The following is a 25,421-nucleotide window of genomic DNA, read 5'->3' on the forward strand; positions in this document are numbered from 1 at the left end:
GTTTATGATGGCCATTCTGACCAGTGTGAAGTGGTATCTCATTGTGGATTTAATTTGCATCTCTCTGATAGCTAGAGATATAGAGGATCTTTTCATGTGCCTCTGGATACTCTGTATGTCCTCCTTAGAGAAGTGTCTGTTCAAGTCCTTTGCCCATTTTTTAATTGGGTTAGTTGTCTTCTTAGAGTGAAGTCATGTGAATTCTTTGTATATTTTGGAGATTAAACCCTTGTCTGAGGTATCATTGGCAAATATGTTTTCCCATACAGTTGGTTGTCTTTTTATTTTAATACTGTTTTCTTTAGCCACGCAGAAGCTTTCTATTTTGATGAGATCCCATTTGTTTATTCTTTCCTTTATTTTCCTTGCTCCAGGGGACATATCAGTAAAAATGTTGCTGCGTGAAATATCTGAGATTTTCTTGCCAATGTTCTCCTCTAGGACTTTAATGGTGTCACAGCTTATATTTAAGTCTTTTACCCACCTTGAATTTATTTTGGTGTATGGTGTAAGTTTGTGCTCAAGTTTCATTTTTTTGCACATAGCTGTCCAGTTCTCCCAACACCATTTGTTGAAGAGGCTATCTTTACTCCATTTTATGTTACTGTCCCCTTTGTCAAATATTATTTGACTTTAGATAGTTGGGTTTATTTCTGGGCTCTGTGTTCTGTTCCATTGGTCTATGTGCCTATTTTTATGCCAGCACCAGGCTGTTTTGATTACAGTGGCCTTGTAATGCAGTTTGGTATCAGGTATTGTGATCCCTCCTACTTTGTTCTTCTTTCTCAAAATTGCAGCAGCTATTCGGCCTCGTTTATGGTTCCATATAAATTTTTGAAGTGTTTGTTCTCTGTCTGTGAAATATGTCATGGGTATTTTAAAGGGGTTGTGTTGAATCTATAAATTGCTTTGGGTAGTATGGACATTTTGATGATGTTAGTTCTTCCAATCCATGAACACGATATATGTTTTCATTTGTTTGTGTTTTTCTTGATTTCTTTCTTCAGGGCTGTGTAGTTTCTGCATACAGGTCTTTTACCTCTTTGGTTAGGTTTATTCTTAGGTATTTTATCTTTTTGCTATATCAAATGGGACTTTTATCTTGATTTCTGCTTCTGCTGATTCATTGTTAGTATACAAAAATGCCTTTGATTTCTGGATATTGACTTTGTAACCCGCTGTTTTGCCATATTTATTCATTAGTTTGAGCAGTTTTTTGGTAGAGTCTATAGGATTTTCCATGTACACTACATGTCACCTGCAGTGACAGTTTTGTTTCCTCCTTTCTGATTTGGATGCCTTTTATTTCCTTTTCTTGTCTGATCACTCTGTCTAAAACTTCCAATGCTATATTGAATAGAAGTGGTGAAAGTGGACAACCTTGTATTGTTCCTGATCTTAGTGGAAAAGCTTTTAGTTTTTTCCCGTTGAGTATGATGTTGGCTGTAGGTCTCTCATATATGGCCTTTATTATGTTGAGGAATGCTTCCTGTATCCCCACTTTGCTGAGTGTTTTATCATAAATGAATACTGTACATTATCGAAAGCTTTTTCCATGTCTATTGATATGATCATGTGATTTTTGTCTTTGCTTTTGTTTATGTGATGTATTACATTTACTGATTTGCGAATATTGAACCATCCTTGCATCCCTGGGATGAATCCCACTTGGTCATGTCGTATGATCTCTTTAATGTATTGTTGGGTGCAGTGTGCCAATATTTTGTTGAGGATTTTAGCGGCTATGTTCATCAGTGGTATTGGCCTGAAGTTTTCTTTCCTTGTTGTGCCTTTATCTGGTTTTGAGATTAGGATGATGCTGGCTTCATAAAGTGAGTTTGGGAGTCTTCTATGACTTTGGATTTTTTCAAATAGTCTTTGAAGGACAGGTGTTAGCTCTTCCTTAAAGGCTTTATAGAATTCTCCTGTGAGACCATCTGGTCCAGGGTTTTTGTGTGTCAGGAGTTTTTTTTTTTTTATTAGTGCTTCAATTTCATCTGCTGTTATTGGCTTGTTCAGGCTTTCTGCTTCTTCTTCATTGAGTTTTGAAAGATTATATTTTTCTAGAAATTTGTCCATTTTTTGTAGGTTTTCAAATTTCTTGGCATACAGTTCTTCATAGTAATTTCTTACAATCCCTTCTATTTCTGTGGTATCAGTTGTAATCTGTCCTTTTTCATTTCTGATTATGTTTATTTGCATCTTCTGTCTTTTTTCTTGATGTGTCTGCTTAAAGGCTTGTCGATTTCGTTTATCTTCAGAGAACCAGTTCCTAGACTCATTGATCCTTAGAATTGTGTTCTTAATCTCTATGTCATTTAATTCTGCTCTGATCTTTTTTTTTAATTGATTATGCTGTTACAGTTGTTCTATTCCCCCTTTATTCCCCTCCACCCTACCCCCCATCCACACCATCACCCCCCCTTTAGTTTATGAACATGTGTCTCAAGTCCTTTAGATTCTATATTTCCCATGCTATTCTTGCCCCCCCCATCTATTTTCTATCTACTGTCTATGCTACTTATTTTCTGTACCTTCTCCCCCCTTCTCCTCCTCCCACTCCCCTGTTGCTAACCCTCCTTGAAATCTTCATTTCTATGTTTCCACTCCTGATCTAGCTGTCCTTTTAGTTTGCTTTTGTTTTAGGTGTGGTTGTTAATAACTGTCAGTTTGTTGTCCTTTCACTGTTCATGTTTCTTTAACTTCTTTTTCTTAGATAAGTCCCTTTAACATTTCATATAATAAGGGCTTGGTGATGATGAACTCCTTGAATTTGATCTTATCTGAGAAGCACCTTATCTGTCCTTCCATTTTAAATGAAAGTTTTGCTGGATAGAGCAATCTTGGTTGTAGGTCTTTAGATTTTATGACTTGGAATACCTCTTTCCAGCCCCTTCTTGCCTGTAAGGTCTCTTTTGAGAAATCCACTGACAGTCTGATGGGGACTCCTTTGTAGGTGACTGTCCCCTTAGCTCTTGCTGCTTCTAGGATTCTCTCCTTCATTTTAATCTTGGCTAATGTAATTATGATGTGCCTTGGTGTGTTCCTTCTTGGGTCCAACTTCTTTGGGACTCTCTGAGCTTCCTGGAATTCCTGGAAGTCTATTTCCTTTGCCAGATTGGGGAAATTCTCCTTTATTATTTGTTCAAATAAGTTTTCCACTGGTGGCTGTGCCTTTCCCCCCTTCTGGTACCCCTATAATTCGGATGTTGGAGCGTTTAAAGATGTCCTGGAGGTTCCTAAGACTCTCCTCATTTCTTTGAATTCTTGGTTCTTGACTCTTTTCTGTTTGGCCATTATTTGCTTTCTTCTGGTCCACTCCATTGATTTGAGTCCCAGTTTCCTTTTCATTGCTATTGGTGTCCTGTGCAATTCCATTCATTTCAATTAGTTTCGCCTTCATATATTTGTCTAATTTGTCGGTATAATCAACCAGTTCTGTGAGGATCCTGATCACCAATGTTTTAAACTGTGCGTCTGTAAGTTTCGCTATTTCTTCTTCGCTTAGATTTATTGGCTCTGGGGCTCTGAGATCCTCCTGCGCCATTCTTGGTCTGTTCGGGCCCTTTAAGTGTGAGAAGCCAGTGCCTTGGATTCCCAGGTCGCTGGGTTGTGACGCTGTATGTGGGGGCGTGGCCAGAGTGGGGAATTGGCGACCCCCTCTGCCGCTTCTCACAGCTGGGTGTGGAGGAGCAGTGCCTTGGGTGGTTCACCTGGGCTGGGCCACTCAGAATCGCTGGGTTATGACGCTGTATGTGGAGGTGGGGTCAGAGCAGGGAAATGGCGGCGCCCTCCACTGCCGCTTGCCGTGGGACCTGCCGGCCCGGTCCAACCGCCCACTCCCTCGCCTGTCCACCCGTGCACAAATGCGCGACCTCAGTCAACACGCAGCCCCGGGCCCGGCTGTCTCCCCCGCGGTCGCTCGCCTGGTTGCTCGCTGGGTCGCTCACTAGGTCTGACCCCGCGCCTGGATTCCACCGGCCTGAGTGTGTCTGGCCGAGTCCTCCTGTGCAACCCCGCTCCGCCAGCCGCTGGTTTCGCCCCTTACCGGTCAGGCTGAAGAATTTGTTGTTAACGGACTTCCGAAAAGTTCAATTTTCCGTGTTCTGGCTGTGTTTTCTGTTGCTAATATTTAGTTTTCTCTAATCTTGGTTGTGTGAGAAGGCACGGCACATCCACCTATGCCTCCATCTTGGCGGAAGTCCTGCTCTGATCTTGATTATATCTTTCCTTCTACTTGCTGGGCTGTCTTTGTTGTTGTTCCTCAAGTTCTTGTAGGCGTAGAGTTAGGTTGTCTGTTTGAAATGTTTGTATTTAATTTAATTAGGCCTGTATCCCTACGAACTTCCCTATCAGGAGTGCCTTCACTGTGTCCCATTAGTTTTGGGATGTTGTGAGTTCATTTTCATTTGTTTCCAGAAACTTTTTGATTTCTTCTCTAATTTGACTTTTCACTCATTCATTGTTTAAGAGCATACTATTCAATCTCCATGATTTTGAGTGTTTTGAGGTGTTTTTCCTTGGGGTTGGGGTTTTTCTAGTTTCAGTCCCTTGTCATTGGAGAAAATGCTTGGTATAATTTCAATTTTCTCGAATTTGTTGAGGCTTGTTTTGTGTTCTGTGATGTGCTCTATTTTTGAAAATATTCCATGTGCATTTGAAAAGAATGTGTATTTATCTTCTTTGGGCTGAAGGGATATATATATATATATATATATATATATATATATATATATAATCAGTTAAGTCCATTTCCTTTAGGGTGTTCAATGCCATAATATCTTTGTTGATATTTTGTTTGAAAGATCTGTCCATTTTTGATAGTGGGGTGTTAAAATCCCCTACTATAATTGTGTTACTGTCGTATCTTTCCTGAAGTCCTCTAAGATTTTCTTTATATATTTTGGTAATCCTATGTTGGGTGCATATATATTTACAATGTTTATGTCTTCTTGGTGGATTCTTCCCTTCAATATCATGAAGTGACCTTCTGGGTCTTTATTTATGGCCTTTTGTTTTGAAGTGTATTATGACTGATATGAGTTTTGCTATCTTGGCTTCTTTTCCCTCTCTGTTTGCTTGGAAAATTTGTTTCCAGCTTTTCACTTTTAGTCTGTGTAGGTCTTTTGTCCTGAGGTTGGTCTCTTGTAGGCAGCATATGTGTAGGTCATGCTTTTTTATCCATTAAGCCATACTATGTCTTTTGATTGGAACATTTAAGCCATTTACGCTAAAGGTTATTATTGATAGGTACTTATTCATTGCCATTTCTGTACCTGTGTTCCTCTCTCTCTCTCTTTTTCCCCTTTCTTTCCTTAAAGCAGGCCCTTTCACATGTCTTACAAAGCTGGTTTGGTGGAAGTGTATTTGTTTAGACTTCTCGTGTCTGAGAAGCTCCTTATTTGGCGTTCTATCTTGACTGAGAGACTTGCGGAGTAAAGTAGCCTTGGTTGCAGGCCTCTGATTCTCATTACTTGGAATATTTCTTGCCATTCTCATCTGGCTTGGAGCGTTTCCATTGAGAAGGCTGCTGCTAACCTTATTGGGGCTCCCTTGTATTTTACTTTCTTTATCTCCCTTGGTGCCTTTAAGATTCTCTCTTTGTCTTGAAATTTTGCCATTTTAATTATGATGTGTCTTGAAGTGGGTGTCTTTGGGTTCCTCTTCATTGGGACTGTTTGTGTTTCCTGGGTTTGAGTGAGTTTTTATCTCATCAAATTAGAGAAGTTTTTGAATGACTTTTCGCCAAGATGGAGGTATAGGTATACACACTGTGCCTCCTCACACAACCAAAATTAAGGGAAAAAAAATTTGAGGAACAAAAATACAACTAGAACTGACAGAAAATTAGACTGTATGGATGTCAGACAACTATTCATCCAGACTGGTAAGGGGGGTGGAGTAGGCAGCTGGTGGAGAGGGGTTGTGGCAAGAAAAAACAGTGGCTGGCAGATGCCGGTCACAGGGAGGCAACAAGCAGATGCAGTGAGGTGCATAAGGCAGCTAGCTGACTGTGGTCACACAGTTGCACACAGATAAACCAAGTGAAAGTGTGGAACAAGACAGACTGTGCAACCTAGGGCTCTAGTGCTGGGAAATGAAGCCTAAAAGCAAGAATTGAAGACACTTGTGCAGGTTGTGGTGCCTGGAGAGACTCCCAGCCTCACAAGAGAGTTCACTGGAGAGACCCACAGAATCCTAGAATGTACACAAGCCCACCCATCTGGGAATCAACACGAGAAGGGCCCAATTTGCTTATGGGAAGTGGCAGAAGGGATCAAAATCTGAGAGAGAGCGGAGCAAGGGCCATTCTTTTCTTTCTGACCTCACCCCCACATACAGCTTCACAACTCAGCACCTGGGTTGCTCCACCCTGGTGAACACCCAAGGCTCAGCTCCTCGGGTGTGACTAGATCAAACAAACAAACAAAGTGGCTCAAATGGAAGAACAAATCAAAGCCCCAGAGATGATACTTTTAAACAACAGATAGCCAACCAATCAAATGCACAGTTCAAAGCACTGGTGATCAGGATGCTCATAGAATTGGTTGATTTTGGTCGCAAATTAGATGAAAAAAAATGAAGGCTACTCTAAGTGAAATAAAGGGAAATGCACAGGCAACCAATAGTGATAGAAGGAAAACTGGGTCTCAAATCAATGGAGTGGACCAGAAGGAAGAAAGAAACAACCACACAGAAAAGAATGAAGAAATAAGAATTCAAAAAAAAAATGAGGAGAGGCTTAGGAACCTCCAGGATATCTTTAAACTATAATTCCAATATCTGAATTATAGGGGTACCAGAAGGGGAAGAGGAACAGCCACAAGTGGAAAACTTATTTGAACAAATAATAAAGGAGAACTTCCCCAATCTGGCAAAGGAAATAGACCTCCAGGAAATCCAGGAAGCTCAGAGAGTCCCAAAGAAGTTGGACCCAAGAAGGAACACACCAAAGCACATCATAATTATATTAGCCAAGATTAAAATGAAGGAGAGAATCCTAGAAGCAGCAAGAGCTAAGGGGACAGTCACCTACAAAGGAGTTCCCATCAGACTGTCAGTGGATTTCTCAGAAGAGACCTTACAGGCAAGAAGGGGCTGGAAAGAGGTATTCCAAATCATGAAATCCAAAGACCTACATCCAAGATTGATCTATCCAATAAAGCTTTAATTTAGAATGGAAGGACAGATAAGGTGCTTCTCAGATAAGATCAAATTCAAGGAGTTAATCATCACCAAGCCCTTATTAGATGAAATGCTAAAGGGACTTATCTAAGAAAAAAGAAGTTAAAAAAATGTGAACAGTGAAAGGCAGCAAACTCAGTTATTAAGAACCACACCTAAAACAAAAGCAAACTAAGCAAACAACTAGAACAGGAACAGAACCAGAGAAATGGAGATCACATGGAGGGTTAGCAACAGGGGAGTGGGAGAAGGAGAAGGGGGGAGAAGGTACAGAGGATAAGTAGCATAGATGGTAGGTAGAAAATAGACAGGAGGAGGGCAAGAATAGTATGGGAAATGTAGAAGCTAAAGAACTTATGACAGGACACGAAGTAAAGGGGGGAATGTTGGTGGGAGGGGGGTGCAGGGAGAAGGGGAATTAAGGGGGGAAATGGGACAACTGTAATAACATATTCAATAAAATATATTTAAAAAATTAGGGAAGTTTTCCATCATTACTTTTTCAAATAGTTTTTCTATTCCTTGTTCTTCTCCATCTGGTATCCCTATTATATGGATACTATTACATTTCATATTGTCTTGCATTTCTCTTAATTTCTCTTCATTCTTTCTGAGCCTCTTTTCCTTTTTTGCTCTTTCTGGGTGTTTTTTTCTAGTTTGTCATCCAGCTCACTGATATAATCTTCTGCTCCATCAATCCTGATTTTGATTCCTTCTACTGTGTTCTTCAGTTCAGAAATTGTATTCTTCATTTCCTCTTGGCCCCTGTTGATAGTTTCTATTTCCTTTTTCATGTTAATGTAGTTTGCAGTGAGTTCATTGCAGTTTCCCTGTAGTTTCACTGTGAGCTCACTGAGCTTTCTGATAACCATTGCTTTGAACCCAGTATCTGATAGTTTAGTTACCTCTATTTCATTTAGCATTCTTTCTGAGGCTTCTGTCTTTCCCTTTATTTGGGGATTGGTTCTTTGTCTTCCCATTGTTTGTGAGACTCTTCTTGTTATCTTCAGGTTTTTTAATTGATCTGTTCTGGCTCCCTAGGTTTATGGCGTGAAGCCTCCCTGTTCCTGTAGTTGATTCCTGGGCCCTTATTGTCCTGAAGCAATCTCCTTACTGTCTGGTTTTTTAATGTCCACTACAATTTTTTATCTATTTTCATATATGCTGTGGTACTGTTGTCTGTTTGCTCTGTTCCTCTGTAGATTGGCTAGGTTTTTCTCTCATGTGTAGGGCAAAGTAGAATCTGCTCCCCCCTACCTTGCCACCATCTTCCCTCCCTCTGTAACTTTCTAAATAAACTTTCTCTTACATTTGAAAAATAAAATAAAATAGTGAGTGATTATAAAGAGTATGTGCAACTGGCCATGACATTGGTATTCACTTCCTTGGCCATCTTAAAGCTGAAAGACTCTCCAGTTTATCACTTGGCAGCTCTCTCCCTCCAACTCTACTTGCCCCTCCTCTGGTGGTGCTTCTGGGTCTTCACACAGCCCATATATGTGTTTAATCAGTACCTGAGAAATAGTATCTCAATTCAGTGGAGCTACATTAGTAAACTAGTATTACTGAGCATTGGCTCTATACCTAGCATTTTATCTCTTCTGTTTCTTTCTATGAAGCTAATCATCATCATCATCATCATCAACTTATCACATGAGAAGCAAACTAGTGGGATGAATTCTAGCACAAGATTATTGTTCCAGTTTTACTGTTCAAACAACTCTAATTCCTATGAATTTTTTTCTTAGTGTTGGAATGGGCATAGGAGGATTGCCTTACTGGGTGGGCTACCTGGGAAGTTTGGATGAAATAGTGGACATGGAAGACACTCTGTTTCCTGGGCCAGGAGATCATCCAGGCTTGACAGATCACTCTAAATGGGCCTCTCCAGTAATTTGTGAAGATAGAACATTTGCATGAGGAGGGAGATGTCTACAGACTTAAAAATGCACCAAACTATCTTCCCCCATCCTTTCTCTTGGAAGATATTTTAGGATACAATATTTATAAGCACTTGAATGTTAATTTATTTTTGGTAATATTTCTTGACCATTTCCACTCTTCTCTTTTCTTCCTTATACCTGCACAGAAAAATCAAGATTTCAGAAGTCTCAGCAGCAGATCTAAAAATTCTATTAGGTTACTTTGAATGACAGAGTGGGTGAAAAATGAGGGATAGTGGAGAAATAATGGGCAATTAGGCTTCATGGCAAAGAAACAATTTAACTTCCTCTTGGGGTTGAGATGCAGCCCCTTATTTATTTTCTTAAAAAAATATTTTAATTGTTGTTCGAGTACAGTTTTCTATCTTTTACTACCATCCAGCCTTTATTTCTTATTTTTATTTTTGCCCACAAGCCATTCTCTGGCTTTTTGCATGATCAGACTGCAAACTGCAAAAATTTGGCTTGAGATAAGAATTTGTAATGAAAGATGACTCCTGCCTGAGACAGACTGTGGTGGAACCCCATAGATGTTGCAAACAGTGTGTGACTGCTCAGGAAACCACCTAGTGGTGCCAAGCAAACACAAATATCTCTTAATTTAAGGTTCATTCTTTTCAGTTGTATATTAAACAGCTACCAAAATTCCCTTTGGCTGTAATTTGTGAAATAAGGTATTTAAAGTTGTGTGAGGTTTTCCTCCTTGGTTTAAGTAATGATGTACTATTTTATGGTTCAGATATGAATTCAGAAAACAGAGTGCTTGTGCAAGGTTAGATGATGAGATACAGTGGGAGTAAAGGATAGAAACTAGGCATAGTGTGCAAGAGAATAAAGTTAATCACAACAGTAATAAAGATCTGGAAGACAGTGACATGGGCTTAGACCATGGAGGGGTGCTGTGTAGTATTTGCAATTATATGGAACAACAATTATTTACAGTAATACTGGAACAACAATAATATGACAAGTATATCATCTAAATAATAAGATTAGAAAGTATTCAACCAAGAGTAAGTAGTATGATATTGGAATATAAGTGAAGTGAAAGAAGGAAAATTAAAATACAATATGAGAGAACAAGGAAAACCAAACAATGCAATTAAACAAATAAAATGAAGAAAACTAAGCAGAAGGAAGAGAAATAAAAAATACTAATAAAAGGAATAAAAATAATGAAATAATAATAATAGTTCAAATAATAACATGTAAGTTCTATAGGGTAGCAAAGTGAAATTTGTCTGAGTATCTAAGTTTTGGGGGTTACCCTTGTGTTCCCTCTTTGGATCTGTCTCTGGACCTTTCACAGTTGTAGATCCTATCATCTCACATGGGAAAAAAAAAAAAAGCTTCCTGCTGACATTAAACCTGCCAGCCAGGCGAGTTGTGCTGGAATGGGCATAGGAGCATCTTCCTGGATGCTGCAGGCTGCAGGCTGCAGGCTGCACCCTGGATGCTGCACCCTGGAGGGTGGCTGGGCTTCACTTTTCTCCATTCCTATGGTTTTGTGAGGATGGGGGCTAGGTCTAGGCTGCAGTATTCAAAGTTGTCCAACTTCCAGACCAAGTGTTCTGAGTGCTGGACAGCTCCCACTGTCCATCTGTACCAGGCTGGTGCCCTTAATCCACCACATTGTGTCACCTGTGAGGTACACTGATTTGGAGCTGCCCGCACACCTTCTCCTTTCTCTTTGCTGGCCTGGGTGTCATACACTTTCAAAGTTCCCTCCAGGCAGTTTAGTTCTCCTATTAAATTAAGTTTCCCTGGTGACTGCTAAATTTCTGAGCCCCTGCTGCCCTACAGCGAGGGAGAGGTCCTTGCATAGCGGTTGCACACCATATATATATATTTTTTTTAGTGAGTTTCCCTTGGTTTTGGGCTGCCATTTTTTAAAAGTGCAGAGATTTTCAGACAGTCCAACTCTCTGACTAGTCCTGAGACTCTCTGGGTCATGGTCAGTCGCAGCCCAACTCTTCTCCCATCTCCAGGTGTCTCCCTGCTCCCAGATTTCTCTGATACTGTTGAGCCAATGACCAAAGTCAAAGCTGGAGAATGCCCCCTGCTGTGTGTCTCCTACTGCATCCTTATTCCTCCAGCGACTTCAAGCATCCAGGTCTCACCTAGGTGGGACTGGTTTCCCTGCTCTCGAAGAGGAGGAAGCTACAAAGTTAGATTGCTGACCCGGCTCTCCTCCAAAACTCCTACAGCAGCAGGGCCTGGGACCACAGCTGCCACGCAGTGTTCCCAGGTGCAGGACCCAGTGACTTTCTCATCAGCCTACAAAATTTCCTTATGGTCCATTTTTTAATGTCCTCTGCAATCTTTGACTTATAAACTTCATATAAGCTGGGATTCAGTTTGCTGTTCAGTCTGTTCCTCAGAAGATTGGCTAGGTGTTTCAGTTGGGTACAGGAGCAAGTGTGTGAAGTTCCCATCTACTTCACCATCACCTTCCAACTGCTGTTGTACATTGTTTAACACAACAAAAATATAAGTAAAACCAAAAATGCACATAGAAAACATCTCTATAATAAAACAAGCTCTTTACTGCTCCAGGAAGGTGCCATTCAATGCATTTTATTTGTATTACAATATAATTTTTGCAACAACTCCTATAAAGTAGGCAGTATTCTTACTCTCATTTTATGGAGGAGGAAACTGAAGCAGACAGAGGCTTAGTTACTTGCCAAAGATAAGACATGAGCGGAGCAACATCATGGGTCCAGAGTCTGTGATCTTAACCTATCTGTTTTCATGGCTTTCTCCAGCTTACTGGAGATTCTCTAAGTTAATCAGGTAAAAATAATGTTCATTCAAAGATGTTTTCCAGAATGATTAAATTGAGCTATTAGCTCCTTTTAGGTTCCCATTAAGTATAGCCAAGAGGAGTTCTTGAAAGTAATACACAAAATTTTATCTCTTTCATGGGTTTGGCCTATGACCCTCTGCTTAGATTTTTTCTTACAGAATTTGGGTAAGGTATAGTAGTTAAGATATAAAATCCTCATTGTTATGTCAGGTAAGGAATACCTCAAGGTCTACTTTGTGGAAGTGCATCTCAGTATTAGGGTCTTCTTTCAGGGTACCCAGAGAAAGGATATATTTTTCTACTGTATAAATATTATCCTAAAATCCTAACATGAGCAAAATTCTATCATTATGTAAAATAGTATCAGGTACACATATTGACATATATTCAGGATCCTAGCCAATCTGCTTCCTAGACAATACAATACACCACATGGTCTTAGAAAGCCACCCGCAGAGTAGGTCAATATAACTTTCATTTCAAGCTGATTTGGTTTCAATACATTATTACTACTATTTATTGTTCTTCAATTATAATTGTCTCCATTTCCCTCCATTACTCTTCCCTGCCCTACCCACCCTCCACCTCCCACATTCAATCCTGCCATCCCCCACCTATTGTCTTTGTTCATGGGTCATTTATAACACATTCCTTGACTTGTCCCTTCCCCTTCTTTCTCCCATTATTGCCTTCCCCACTCCCCTCGGATTACTGTCAATTTGTTTTATTTCCATGTCTCTGGTTCTATTTTTCTCAGTTGTTTGTTTTATTGACTAGGTTCCATTTATAGGTGAGATCGTATGGTATTTGCCTTTTACTGCTTGACTTATTTCACTTAGCATAACACTCTCCAGTTCCATCCATGCTGTTATGAAGGGTAGGAGCTACTTCTTTCTTTCTGCTGTGTACTATTCCACTGTGTAAATGTAACACAGCTTTTTGATCCACTCATTTTCTGATGGGCAATTAGGCCATTTCCAGCACTTGGCTATTGTAAATAGCACTACTATGAACATTGGAGTGCATAGGTTCTTTTGAATTGGTGTTTCATGATTTTTAGGGTACAATCCCAGCAGTGGAATTGCCAGGTCAAAAGGCAGTTCCATTTTTAGTTATCTGAGGAAATTCCATATGGTTTTCCACAGTGGCTATACCAGTCCTCATTCCCACCAACAGTGTACATAAGAACAGACACACAGAGTTCCAGCCAAGATGGAGAAACCTTTCGCTTTCTTGCACAACCAAAAGGAGGGTAACCACCAATCTAAATACAATAAACAACCCGAAGTGCCAGAAAATCAAACCACATACAACTCTGACAATAAAGGAAGAAACGAAACATTCAACCAGACAGGTAGGAGATGGGCAGCTGGGCAGGTGGAGGAGACACACAGCAAGGAAGTGGACTATGAGGGTGGGGCTGGCTGAGAGGTCCCACAGCAAGGTGGAGGACACAGAGCTGGCCAAAGGAGAAACTAAGACTCAAAGCTAGCTGTAAACTATGGCAGGGTTTGCCATGGTGAGAGAAACTCCCAGTCTCCCACAAGAGTTTGTTGGAAAGTGGGGCTAGAGCCAAGCAAGCCATCCCCATTTTTCCCTCTCTGACCCCTTCCCCAAAGATAGCGTCACAATAAAGCAAAGAGGGTTGCCCTGCCCTGGAGAATACCTAATGCCCTGCCTCCTATACAACATAACAGCTATGCCAAGACAAGAAATATGGCCTAAATGAAAGAACAGATCAAAACTCCAGGAAAAGAGCTAAGTGACGAGGAGATAGCCAATTTATCTGATGCAAAGTTCAAAACACTGGTAATCAAGATGCTCACAGAAGTAATTGAGCTTGGTTGCAAAATGAAGGAACATATGAAGGCTACACAAAGGGAAATAAAGCAAAATATTCAGGGAACCAACAGTGATTGGAAGGAAACAGGGACTCAAATCAATGATTTGGAACAAATGGAAGAAATAAATATCCAACTGGAACAGAATGAAGAAACAAGAATTCAGAAAAAAATGAGGAGAGGCTTAGGAACCTCTGGGACAACTTTAAACATTCTAATATCTGAATCATAGAGGTGCCAGAAGGAGAAGAGCTAGAGAAAGAAGTAAAAAATGTATTTGAACAAATAATGAAGGAAAACTTCCCCAATCTGGTGAAGGAAATAGTCTTCCAATAAGTCCAGGAAGCCCAGAGAGTTCCAAAAAAATTGGACTCAAAGAGGAACACACCAAGGTACATCATCATTAAGTTACCCAAGATTAAAGATAAAGACAGAATCTTAAAAGCAGCAAGAGGAAAGGAGAGAGTTACCTACAAAGGACTACCCATAAGGCTATCAGCTGATTTCTCAAAAAATCCTTACAGGCAAGGTACTAGAAGTAAGTATCTGAAGTCATGAAAGGCAAGGACCCACATCCAAGATTACTCTATGCACCAAAGCTATCATTTAGAATGGATGAACAGATGAAGTGCTTCCCAGTTAAGGTAAAGTTAAAGAAATTCATCATCACCAAGCCCTTATTATATGAAATGTTAAAGGGATTTATATAAGAAATTGAAGAAGATCAAAAACTGAACAGTAAAATGACAACTGACTCACAACTATCAACAACTGAACCTAAAAAGAAGAAAAGAAAAACAATAAAAGCAAACAACTAGAACAGAAACAGAATCAGAGAAATGGACATCACATGGAGGGTTTTTAGTAGGGAAGAAAGGGAAAGGAAGAATGGGGGGAAGATACAGGGAATAAGAAGCGTAATTGGTAGGCATAAACTAGATGGGGAGAGGTTAAGAATGATATAGGAAACAGAGAATTCAAAGAACTTATATGTATACCCCATGGACCAAGGAGGGGAGAATGCTGTAGGGTTGGGGGTACAGGGTGGAAGGGGGATAAAGGGAGAAAAAATGGGAAAACTGTAATAACATAATCAATAAAATATAATTAAAAATAAGAGCATTAAAAAAAACAGACACATAGATCAATGGAACAGAATAGAGAGCCCAGAAATAACCCCATGTTTCTGTGGTCAATTAATATTCAACAGAGGGGACAGAAACACAAAATGGAGAAAAAATAGCCCCTTCAACAAATGTCATTTGGAGATCTGGACAGCTAGCAGCAAAAAAATGTAACGTGACCATTAACTTACATCATACACAAAAATAAACTCAAGATTAATAAAAGACTTAAATATAAATTGTGACACCATTAAAGTTGTAGAGGAGAACATAATCAGGAAAATTTCAGATATTCCACACAGCAATATTTTCAGTGATATGTTCCCTAGGGCAAGGAATATAAAGGAAGGCATAAGCAAATGGGAATACAACCAATTAAAAAGCTTCTGCACAGCTAAAGAAAAAAGCATCAGCAAAATGAAAAAGGAACCAACCACATAGGAAAACATTTACCAATGATACCTCAGACAAGGATTTGGTGTCCAAAATATATAAAGAACTCACAGAACTCTACACCAGGAAGACAAACAATGCAATTAAAAAATGAGCCAAGTACCTGGAGAGACACTTCTCCAAGGAGGAAATACAGAGGCCCAGAGACATATGAAAAGGTGTTCAGTATGCTAGCTATCAGAGAGATGCAATTTAAAACCACAATGAGATATCACTTCACAGAGGTCAGAATGGCCATCATTAACAAATAAAAAAACAAGTGCTAGGGAGGCTGTGGAGAAAACGGGACCCTGGTTTCAGTAAATGAACATTTACTGAGCAAAAAAGATAACATGTTAAATATCTTTACTAATTAATATATCAACATTACTATTTTTTCTAGATTCCTAGGTTAGGTTTACATTCTAGCTTAATAGAACCATACCCACTGTACCCAGTTTTTGTTGTTTTTTTAGAAGTGAAAGGAAAATCAGGGTTATACAAAATTTCTCTCTGTGTATAATGAGATTTTCTGTTCCAAACAACAAGACATGAACTTCTCTGTTTAGACCAGGTGAGGGCAATCCTGTCTTCTTCCAAATATTTACTTACTGAAGGTGACAAAAAGAAAAAAAATCACTTCCATTTAAATCAGTCAAGTTAGATACAATAGCTACTTTGCTTAATTAATTTCTATTCATAATCATTACTTAATTTTAGGTCATATCTCCACCTTCAATGATAAGCACTGGGTTCCAACTCTGGTCACATATGAGATTCATCTGGGCCAGTTATAGAAAATGTTGAACCCTAAACATTTCATCTGAATTCCATCCCCGGGCATTCTGATTCAATTGGTCTGATGCTGACAAGACATCAATGTTTTTCAGAAGGTTATGTGTAGATAGGGGTGAGAACTGCTGACAGGGTTTTAGTTAATTAGAAATGAATTTGTCAGGGAATAAACACTAGAAATTATCTTTCTAATTTAAATTAAGTGTAGGGTTCACTTGAGTGTTTAAGGTGATATAAATAGATACCTTTGTCTTGTGTCAATAATGGTTCTCCCCAAGGATTGGAAAGTGATTAAAACTTGGTGTTCAGTTTAAATTTTTCTCAATTTTGTTCTTGTTCTGGTTAGTTCTCCTTTACTTCCATCCTTCTTTGCCCTTTCCAAGTACCACCCATTTCCTTAGGTTATCTCCCAGGGACTGTTTTCTCATTTTGGAGATTTCTGCAAAGCTCCCTTGGATTCTGTAGTTCCCAGCTGCTGTCACCTGTTCTCTGCCCCACCCTAGCTGCACTGACTGGGGCTAGTGCCTCCTGCCTTCCTCCCTGGCCCTGGCCATGCGAGGCTCCCCCTCAAGAACCCGTAGGCCTCTACTGACCAGGGCAAATGATTCTGCTCCTGGTCCCTTTCCCCAGCATGAACTCTGGCCATTATCAACAGAGTCCTCTCATTATTTCAGTCACTTCAGCCCCTCACTAAACTTGCAGACCCCGTGTTCCACTACTAGAAAAATGTCATTCTGCCAAAGATTGTATTACTGTGAACATAGGCAGTAGAGAGCTGGTGAATTGGCCCAAGTCAGCCAGGGGCCTGAGAGGCAGATCTTTGCTGGAGGCTTCTGAGGCCATACGCTGGATGTTCCTGGGTAGGCTGGCACCAGCCACAGGGAAAGTGGTACTCTGGTGTGATTCTGGGACTAGGTAGACACAGACCTGGTTAGTGGATGTTCAGGGACAAATGCACATATTGGTGACTGAAAAGATTTACAGAGACAGTAGGGCAACTGGGAAAGGCAGAAAAGGGAGTAACAAGTAAAATCCATGTCTTCTATGTCCTGCACTGTTCCTGACTGTATGATATTCAGCAGGTCCATTCCTCTTTGGGCTTCAGAGGAGAGCTAACCTGTGCATGCTAAGAACTTGGGGGTCTTGTTAAATACGGCTTCTAATTCAGTGATCAAGAATCTAGAGTTGACATTTCCATTATGCTGCTAGGTCTTGCCTCCCCTACTTGTTTATGGAGTAGTGAGCTTCTCAATGGCCATGGAGATTGCTGTCTTTAAAATTCCTTGATCACGATAGGTGACCTAAAGAATCTAGTCTGCATCCTCTTGACCAGTGCTTTCTCCTTCCCTCTGGTCTCCACCAGCCACCCGACCCTCAGGAAGAGGAAGTGTTTAGTTGGGGGCTGTGAAACTGCCTCTTCTACACACACACACACACACACACACACACACACACACACGTTAGAGGCCTGGCCTTCTCATAGGGCCATGCTGTGCAAATCTTCCTCCCGTAGAACTCAAGCATTCCACAGCCCAGACTCCCCTCTCTTGCTTTTGTCTGACCTTGTTCTGTAGCAGTTTCTATTGCTTGGTGTGTTTCCACAAACACCTGGCTAGATACTAGGGATAGCCTGCATCCTACCCATCCCAACAGCATTCATGTGCAACACTGAAGCATGTTCACTGGACCAGCAGATTGACTTCTATGCAGGAAACAGTAAAACAAAACAAAACAAAACACCCCCCAGTTATATAGACAAATCAACTACATGCCACCTCAGACTATTCTTCATGATGTAGACTCATTCGTTCTCCCATTAAAAGGTATAGTGGATCTTTAGGTTGCCACCCATTCTTTAAATAAAAGTAACTCAGAAGATAATTTTAAAAAGATAACCCTTTGCATTTCAACACATTTAAATTATATTTTTAGTATAATCATTAATATTGAGGATTTACTTCAAGTGAAGACTTGATTGAGGTCTGTAAATTGATGAAGTTTGGGGTTCCTTTTCTTGACAGAAAAAAATTCAAAATTATGCATACAAAATACTTGTGGGCCTTCTGGGCAGTTTGTGAGTGACAGGCCTGTACTGTGTGACTGTATTTCTGAATGAACCCGTCCATCTCCTGGTTCTGGTGGAACTTTGTGATACCATGAGGTGGCAGTATAGTATCAAATGTGGAAAGCATACCACCGCACTTGTGATTTGTTTGGAGACTTGCAACTGAATGTTTGCCCCTGTACTTAAAGTAACATCTTGTTCTCTGCAACTCCTTTTGTCTCTTTGTGGGAACTTTTTTTCTCTAGGCCAGACAATCTGTTTTCCTGCCTTCAAACTCAAGGATTTACAGGAATCTGCTACGCCATCAACACAGGTTAAAAAACTAAGGGTGACAATTTGTTCCTAAAATTTCACTCCTCCTCACCCCCTTCTGTTTTATGGTACTTTAAATTGCATTTTTTATAAAGCAAAAAGAAAGTGTTTCATATAACTTCTTCCGTAAGTAATTTTGAAGAGCTTTGGCTCTAATGGTTTTAACCATATTAGACTTTATTTACATTGATCTAGCCAGAAAGTAACCACATATTTGACAAAATTTTCAACAACTAACGCTTGTTCTATATAGTAAGAACACACGTGTATAGCACAGAGTGTTCTGGAAAGGAACCCATTCAGTTGTATCATAGCCAAATACTCTTCCTTCCTTTTCCCAACCCCAAATTGTTTTTTTTTTTAATTGCATTAATAGACACTACTTGGGTATTGGTAATTTTGCACCTCAAGTTTAGCTTTAAAGGCAAAGAACCTGCACTTGTGTTTTATTATCAGTCTCTAGTGATTTTAAGTACAGGTCTTTTTACTGAAAGCTGTCCCCAGAATGTCAGTAAGAACTTTGCTTGTTTATTAACTTGCTTAAAATGCATGCTTATAGCCAATTATCAAATATGATATTTTACAAGGATATATTGAAGAAATTAATAAAGAAAAAGAGCTCCAAAGTTGAACATTTTCCACTATGTAAATAGCTGAAAATGTGTCTAATGAGAATATTGCTACATTAGAAAACTAACATGCTAACTCTTAGCTCTCTCCATCCCACATATGTGGTAGTCTATGGGAATGCCCTGAAATCCTACTTTATAATTGCAAATGTAAAGTTTATGGTTGTTTTATGTACAGTACAGTACTGATTACCCTGTGGGTTAGATGCAGACCACTTATGGGGACCTATATTACAAAATCGCAATTCTTTAATGAATAAAATGGTTGAGAAGTGGATTTTAGAATGCCTTCGACTTTAAAAATAAAATTGGCATGGCAGCTAAAGTGGGTGTTCTTATAGCATATCTAATTTCAACAATCCAATTAACTCCAAGAATGACTGTGGAAAGGATTTGCAAAATGTTTCTACTATGAAATTCTTTTTAAAAGCCTCTAACAGAAGATAAGCCAAGGAAGTAGTTTCCATCCTATTAATTAAAAAAATATTTTTTAACCACTAAATATTCCTATTAGGAAAAGTAAAGAGAACAAATATCTTAGCAGGCTGCAGAGAACAAGTCCCCACCCCACAGTTTGATGTCTCCATCATTAGTAGGGTAGCTGCCCATTTCTTATCTTGATTGACAGTTTAATAAGGGACCTAGGGCTATCTTTTCAGTACGAGCATACAACCTTACCAATTACTTTTAAATTATTGCTAATCTGCCAGAAAATAACAAGCATGAGAAATAAAAATATATGAAAAGCTTTGCTGAAGAAGCTTTTACTTCCGGTGCTTTTTAAAGGTTCAGTTCAGAGAACTTGTCAGAACTTAGTGAATAGAATTTAGGCTCTGAGGGTTTTTTTTTTCCTTAACATTGGTTCAATTAGGAGCAAAAAAGAAGGGAGTTGTGTAATACAATTGTCAAGCAAAGGAAAACGTTTTAAATTGGGGGATTATGTGCACAGACCACCTGTAGGGCATTCAGATCCCTTTTCTATAATGCTTGAATCCATGCCTAGCTGCCTGCAGGCTGGCTAACAATGCTTGGAAAAGCTGTTTAAAAGGCTGAGCACACTTGTGCCTCAGGTCTTCACTGTTACAAGTCTTCTTCTCCCTAGCTCTCTCTCCTTTTTAAAATAAAAGTCCCACATCCCTTTAATGGAAGAAATTTAAGGCTCCACGGTGGCCAATTGGTCTGCACCAAGAGGAGCCAGCAGGGAAAGAAACTTCAGACTATACAGCACATTTGGAGAGGAGAAAAGATCAAAGTTTTTCAAACTCAAAAGACCAAATTCCCTACAGATTAACCCTATTCATTTAGCTCCTCTTAAAGGAATGATGTGCTGGGCCACTGGGCAGACAGGTAAAAAGTTCAATTGCCAAAGCATTCTTCTTCTAATTCAACAGCCTTCTGCTCAAATAAATAAGCTCAGTCTTGACAGAGGAACAATAGCTTTTTCTCTAGAAAAAACAGCACGTTTGATATTAAGATGTTAACCCATTACTTTAGTCCATTAAGGATGTTTGCTTCACCACCAGAATATCAAGTGACTTATACTGTGTAATGTGTTTCACAGTTTAAAACACTCACCTTTACGCTTCAACAGCATGTTGCATTCCAGGTGCTTTCAAAATCACAGACATAAGAAATAAAGGTGAGATTTTGAAGCCTTTAGTGATACTATTGAAGATAAATAACAAGGCCTGAGTGCAAAATTACTCCCTTGCAATAGTCCACTTACACACACTAAGGTGAGCACTGTTATCCATGGATTAAAAAAAGAGCTATCATTATACACATCTTTTTGGAAGGTGCAAAAACTCAGTTTTGGTTTCAGTTCAACAGTGATATTTACTTTGCTAACAACTTAAGAACTAGAGTTCAACAGGTCATTTTCTCCATGCCTAAAGTTAGTGTACCGAAAAACCAGAAAATGTCAATTTTTTCAACATGCCCTTAGTATGTACTTTACAGGTAACAGCTTAGAAGAGGTAGGGGAAAGAGCAATGTTTCAATCATTTATCAAACGTCATTTTATTGACAAAATAGAAAACTTATATTTGTATAAGAGTGGCCTCTGTACTTTTTTACAAAAAATGTACAGACTATATATCTCTGGATATATACATATTTTACAACTTTTACAATTCAACAGATAATTATATAAATACATCCTCTAATGTATGAAACCCGTATTTACTTGGGGTGTATAATTAAGACATTTCTTTTTTATTTACTTAAGGCGTTTGCCTGGTCATAAAGAATACCCAAACCATGCAATTCCATTAGGTCGCAATCATCCCTTCTCTAGGATGCTTAAGGAATAAGGGTTAACGTAGGAGAAAAACAGGTCTTTCAGGTGAAATCTGTAAATCTGGCTTCAAGCTCAAAAAACGGCAACCAATGAGGGCTCCAAGCCCTGGGTTCTTGGAAAGCTGGAGAGTCCATCCTCCTCTGCCAAAATTAACGCCTCCAGGGAGGAGCTCCTCACTTACTAAAGGAGGAAAGGGGGCTGGGAGGTCTAGGCCAGGAACTTTGTTCTAAGCAAGACATTGAAGTTCCAGCTAATGGTTACCTTTGAGAGTTCATTATCATACTAATAGCAGTCAACTCGGTGAAGGGCTGGAAACCTCACCTCCAGCCAGTGGAGTGTCCCCCCACAGCACTTGGCCTCCTAGCTCCAGCTTCCGGTCCGGAGCAGGGGAAGCCCCACCCCGAGCTCAAACCTGGGACAATGGCATCTGCTTTGGGTAAGACGTGGAGCTGGCCGTGCCAGATCGCCACGTCAGGCCTGTGCTGACGTCACTGAAGAGGGAGCCTGCTCCACCCCCCGGCCCTCCTCGGGTCCCCGCGCTGGGACCATCAGCGTCTCTCAGGCCAGCAACCCTGTCTACTGCCGCGCCCTTGCTGGCCCAGCAGCAGCGGGTGCACAGGGCCCGCCATGACTCGAGCGTCTTGCCTGACCAGATCCACACACCTGAAGTGATGCCTACTACCAGGCACATGAAGTACTTGAGCATGAAGACCGCGTAGTCTGGCCGGCGCGCCTGGTCAGGCTGCAGGTCCCGCAGGCACGGACAGTTATGCGTGGCCTCCCAGCGCGGGCGGTTGTGCTGCTCGTAGAAGAGGCAGGCGACCACGATGGCAGCGGGCACTGTGTAGAGCACAGTGAAGAGGCCCAGGCGAATCATAAGCTTTTCCAGCTTGTGCGTCTTGGTGGGGCCGCCCTGCTGTTTTATGACCGAACGGATGCGGAAGAGCGACACGAAACCGGCCAGCAGGAACATCGTTCCTATGAAAAGGTAGATGACAAGCGGAGCCAGCACGAAGCCGCGCAGGTTGTCGAGGCTCTGGTTGCCAACGTAGCAGATGCCTGCTACCGGATCGCCGTCCACGGAACTCAGCGCCAGCACAGCGATGGACTTGACGCTGGGCACGAGCCACGCAGCCAGATGGAAGTACTGCGAGTAGCCGGCGATGGCCTCATTGCCCCATTTCATGCCAGCTGCCAGAAACCACGTGAGCGACAGGATCACCCACCAGATAGAGCTGGCCATGCCGAAGAAATACACGAGCAGAAAAACTACTGTGCACAGGGCCGGGCCAGTGGTCTCGTAGCGCACATGCTGCTCAACAGCGCCCAGCTCCTCGTACTCGCTGCGCCCTCCCGGGCTACCAGCGCCCGCCGCTGCAGTGCCAGCTCCCGCCGCAGCCCCAGCTGCGCTGCCTGCGCCGCTTCCTCCACCCGCACCCGGCGCGCCACCGCTGCATGCCACCTTCTCATGCCCCGCCACCAGGCGTACCAGGTAGCCAACAGACACGAAGAGGTAGCAGGCCGAGAGAAAGATGATGGGCCGCTCAGGGTATTTGAAGCGCTCCATGTCGATGAGAAAGGTGGACACGGTAGCGAAGGTGGACACAAAGCACAGTACAGACCATAGACCAATCCAGAAGACGGTGAAGGCCCGCTCGTCCTGGCTGAAGAAGGGGTTGTGACAGGGCAGCGCGCAGTTGGCCATCTGGCCGGTCTTGACCCGGTTGTACAAAGGGTGACGCTCGCTGGCCACGCTCACCATTGGCGCGCGGCACTGGCAGCCCGGCTCACAGGGCGCCGCACCGCCGCCGCCAGGGAGCCGCGCCTTCCCAAGGTCTCCGCTGCGAGTGGGGGGCGAGGCCGGGTCCCCGCCGCCTCCGCCCCTGCCTCTCGATGGGGGCCTGGCCCCTGGCGGGCGGCCGTGGCCACTGCCTGTAGGAGGCTGTTGGCCTGGAGGCGGCGGCAGCAAGCGGCGTGGTGGACTGGGCGCAGCCGTGGTGAGGTCAGTACGGTTGTAGTCCATGCAGAGCGTGTCCGGGTTGCCCTGTTCTGGCAGCCGGTCGCAGCGCATTCGGTCGGGCCAAGCGAAGCCGTACTGGCGCATGAGAGGTGCGCATCCGGCCTTGGCTCGCTCGCACACGGAGCGGCAGGGAGGCAAGGGCTTCTTGTAGTCCTCCAGGCAGATGGGCGTGTACATGCTGCACAAGAAGAACTTGAGGTCGGGAGAGCACTGGATCTCTACCAGCGGCCAAAACTGGTGCACCTCCAGGCCCGCCTCGTCCTGAGTGTCATGGTTGAACTGGTTAGGCATGTAAGTGTAGTTGTAGCCGATGCCTTTGCATAGTGGCACTGTGATCTCTTGACACGCCAGCTCCTTGGCTGAGGCGGCTGCAGCTCCGCTGGAACGCTGCAGCAGCGCCAAGGCGGCCAGCAAGGAGGTCACTTCCAACAGGTAACCCCACTCCATGCTGTGTGCCCTCACGTTCCAGGCAGCGTACAGAGGGGTCCGGAGGATCCAGGGAGACAGCAGGAGAAGGGCAGAGCGGATGCCCTGCTGGTCTTTCTCCTGCTTTTCTCGGGAGGGGATCTGCCTATATGTCCTAGTCCTAGTCCCTTCTCAAGACATATCCACAGGGCGCGGTCCGCCACTCGGGAGAAATGAGGGTGGCTGCAGGAGTGAAGTACAGCCCAAGGGCCTGCCCTGGTCGAGTTCAGCCCTTTTGGAGCACAGTGGCTGACCTCCAGCTCATCATCCCTCACTTGTTCGCGTTCTCTTCTCTCTCCAGCGCTGGGCCACTTCTCCGCGCCGCGTCGGCGCCGGCGACTTGGCTGGGAGCAGAGGGCGGCGGAGCAGCAAGTTTCCTTTTGGGCCGCGGCGCGCAATCAAGATGGCTGGGCCAGGCCTCTCCTGCGCGGGGTCAGCCCCTACGGCCTCCTTTCGGCTCCCGGGGATTCACGCTCATTTCCAAAGCCGCGCTGCTGCCTCCAGAGCTGGGGACTCACCTCCGCCTAGGCTGCCGCCCTTTCTTGCAGGCGTTGGCCTGGTAGAAGTCCTCTTTGCGCTCCGGTCAGCAATCGGCGACGCGCAGGCTGCTCCCTCCTCGCTAGACACGCAGAACCAAATCCGGACGGGAAGGCGGAGCAGACACCTGAGAGGCTCGGCCCTCGCCCAGCGCTACGACCTACTCCACCAGAGCTGCACCCTTAACCCAACTTCCCTGCTGCGACCCCTCGGGCCTCCAGGCCAGCTTATGAATATTTATACCGCGCGGACTCAGTCTCCGCCCACAGGCTCTCACGCCAATCACAGGGGACGGGGCGGAGACTCAGGGATCCCAAGGACTAGTCTTGCTTAAGGTGGAGTGTCTGCACCGCCTGGCTAGCTGTCTGTGGCTGGAGAGTTTTGGTAACCTTGGTACCGACCTCAGAGACTGGGGTTTTAAGGCAACAGTCCTCTCCCCCAACTCCCCGCCTCACCCTCTTCTTGGCTCTTAGTGACTCTGAGGACTCAGTTTACAAGTCTTCTCTTGGGGACTGAGTACGAGGTTTTAATGTAGCGCGCACTCTCCTAGGCCCGTTTAAAACAAATTAAGTCCCCGCTTATGACTTTTCCCAAATATGGGTGACCTCCCAGCGACGGAGGCCCGTGCCCATACCAGGCACTGCGGGAGACCCTGAAAATGTGCCCTATTTGAGATCTCAAAATAGTGGTCTTTGAGACGTGGAAATATGTGGGAGGAACAGGAACGACGGCAGTTTATTTTAGACGGTAGGGCAGGACAGGAGACAGCCCAGGTGGAGGTGTCCCAGAGCCCAGCTGCGGGCAAGCGAGGTGCGGGGTGCACCAAGGCCGTCCCGGGGTTCTCGTCTGTGTCGAATGAAGAGCCTCAGTGTCCTGATCAGAAGAGCGGGGTAATAGTACACATCACAAAGGGGGTTCTGATAAGGAGATGAGATGAAATATATAAGGCATCCAGGAACCAGTGC

At 42.8% G+C, this 25,421-nt stretch overlaps 1 protein-coding gene across 1 annotated transcript; it reads right to left on the minus strand.

The window, feature by feature from the left end:
* Positions 1-21,135: 21,135 nt before the first annotated feature.
* FZD8 (frizzled class receptor 8) lies at positions 21,136-24,688 on the minus strand. The gene has a single exon (XM_037165778.2). It carries the CDS (start codon positions 23,899-23,901, stop codon positions 21,841-21,843), a length of 2,061 nt encoding a protein of 686 aa, XP_037021673.2. The 5' UTR covers positions 23,902-24,688; the 3' UTR covers positions 21,136-21,840.
* Between the last annotated feature and the right edge of the window lie 733 nt (positions 24,689-25,421).

The sequence above is a fragment of the Artibeus jamaicensis genome, unplaced genomic scaffold (assembly GCF_021234435.1).
Source record: "Artibeus jamaicensis isolate MK-2021 breed Jamaican fruit bat unplaced genomic scaffold, CSHL_Jam_final contig_3190, whole genome shotgun sequence".
In the NCBI taxonomy this organism is placed as follows: Eukaryota; Metazoa; Chordata; class Mammalia; order Chiroptera; family Phyllostomidae; genus Artibeus; species Artibeus jamaicensis.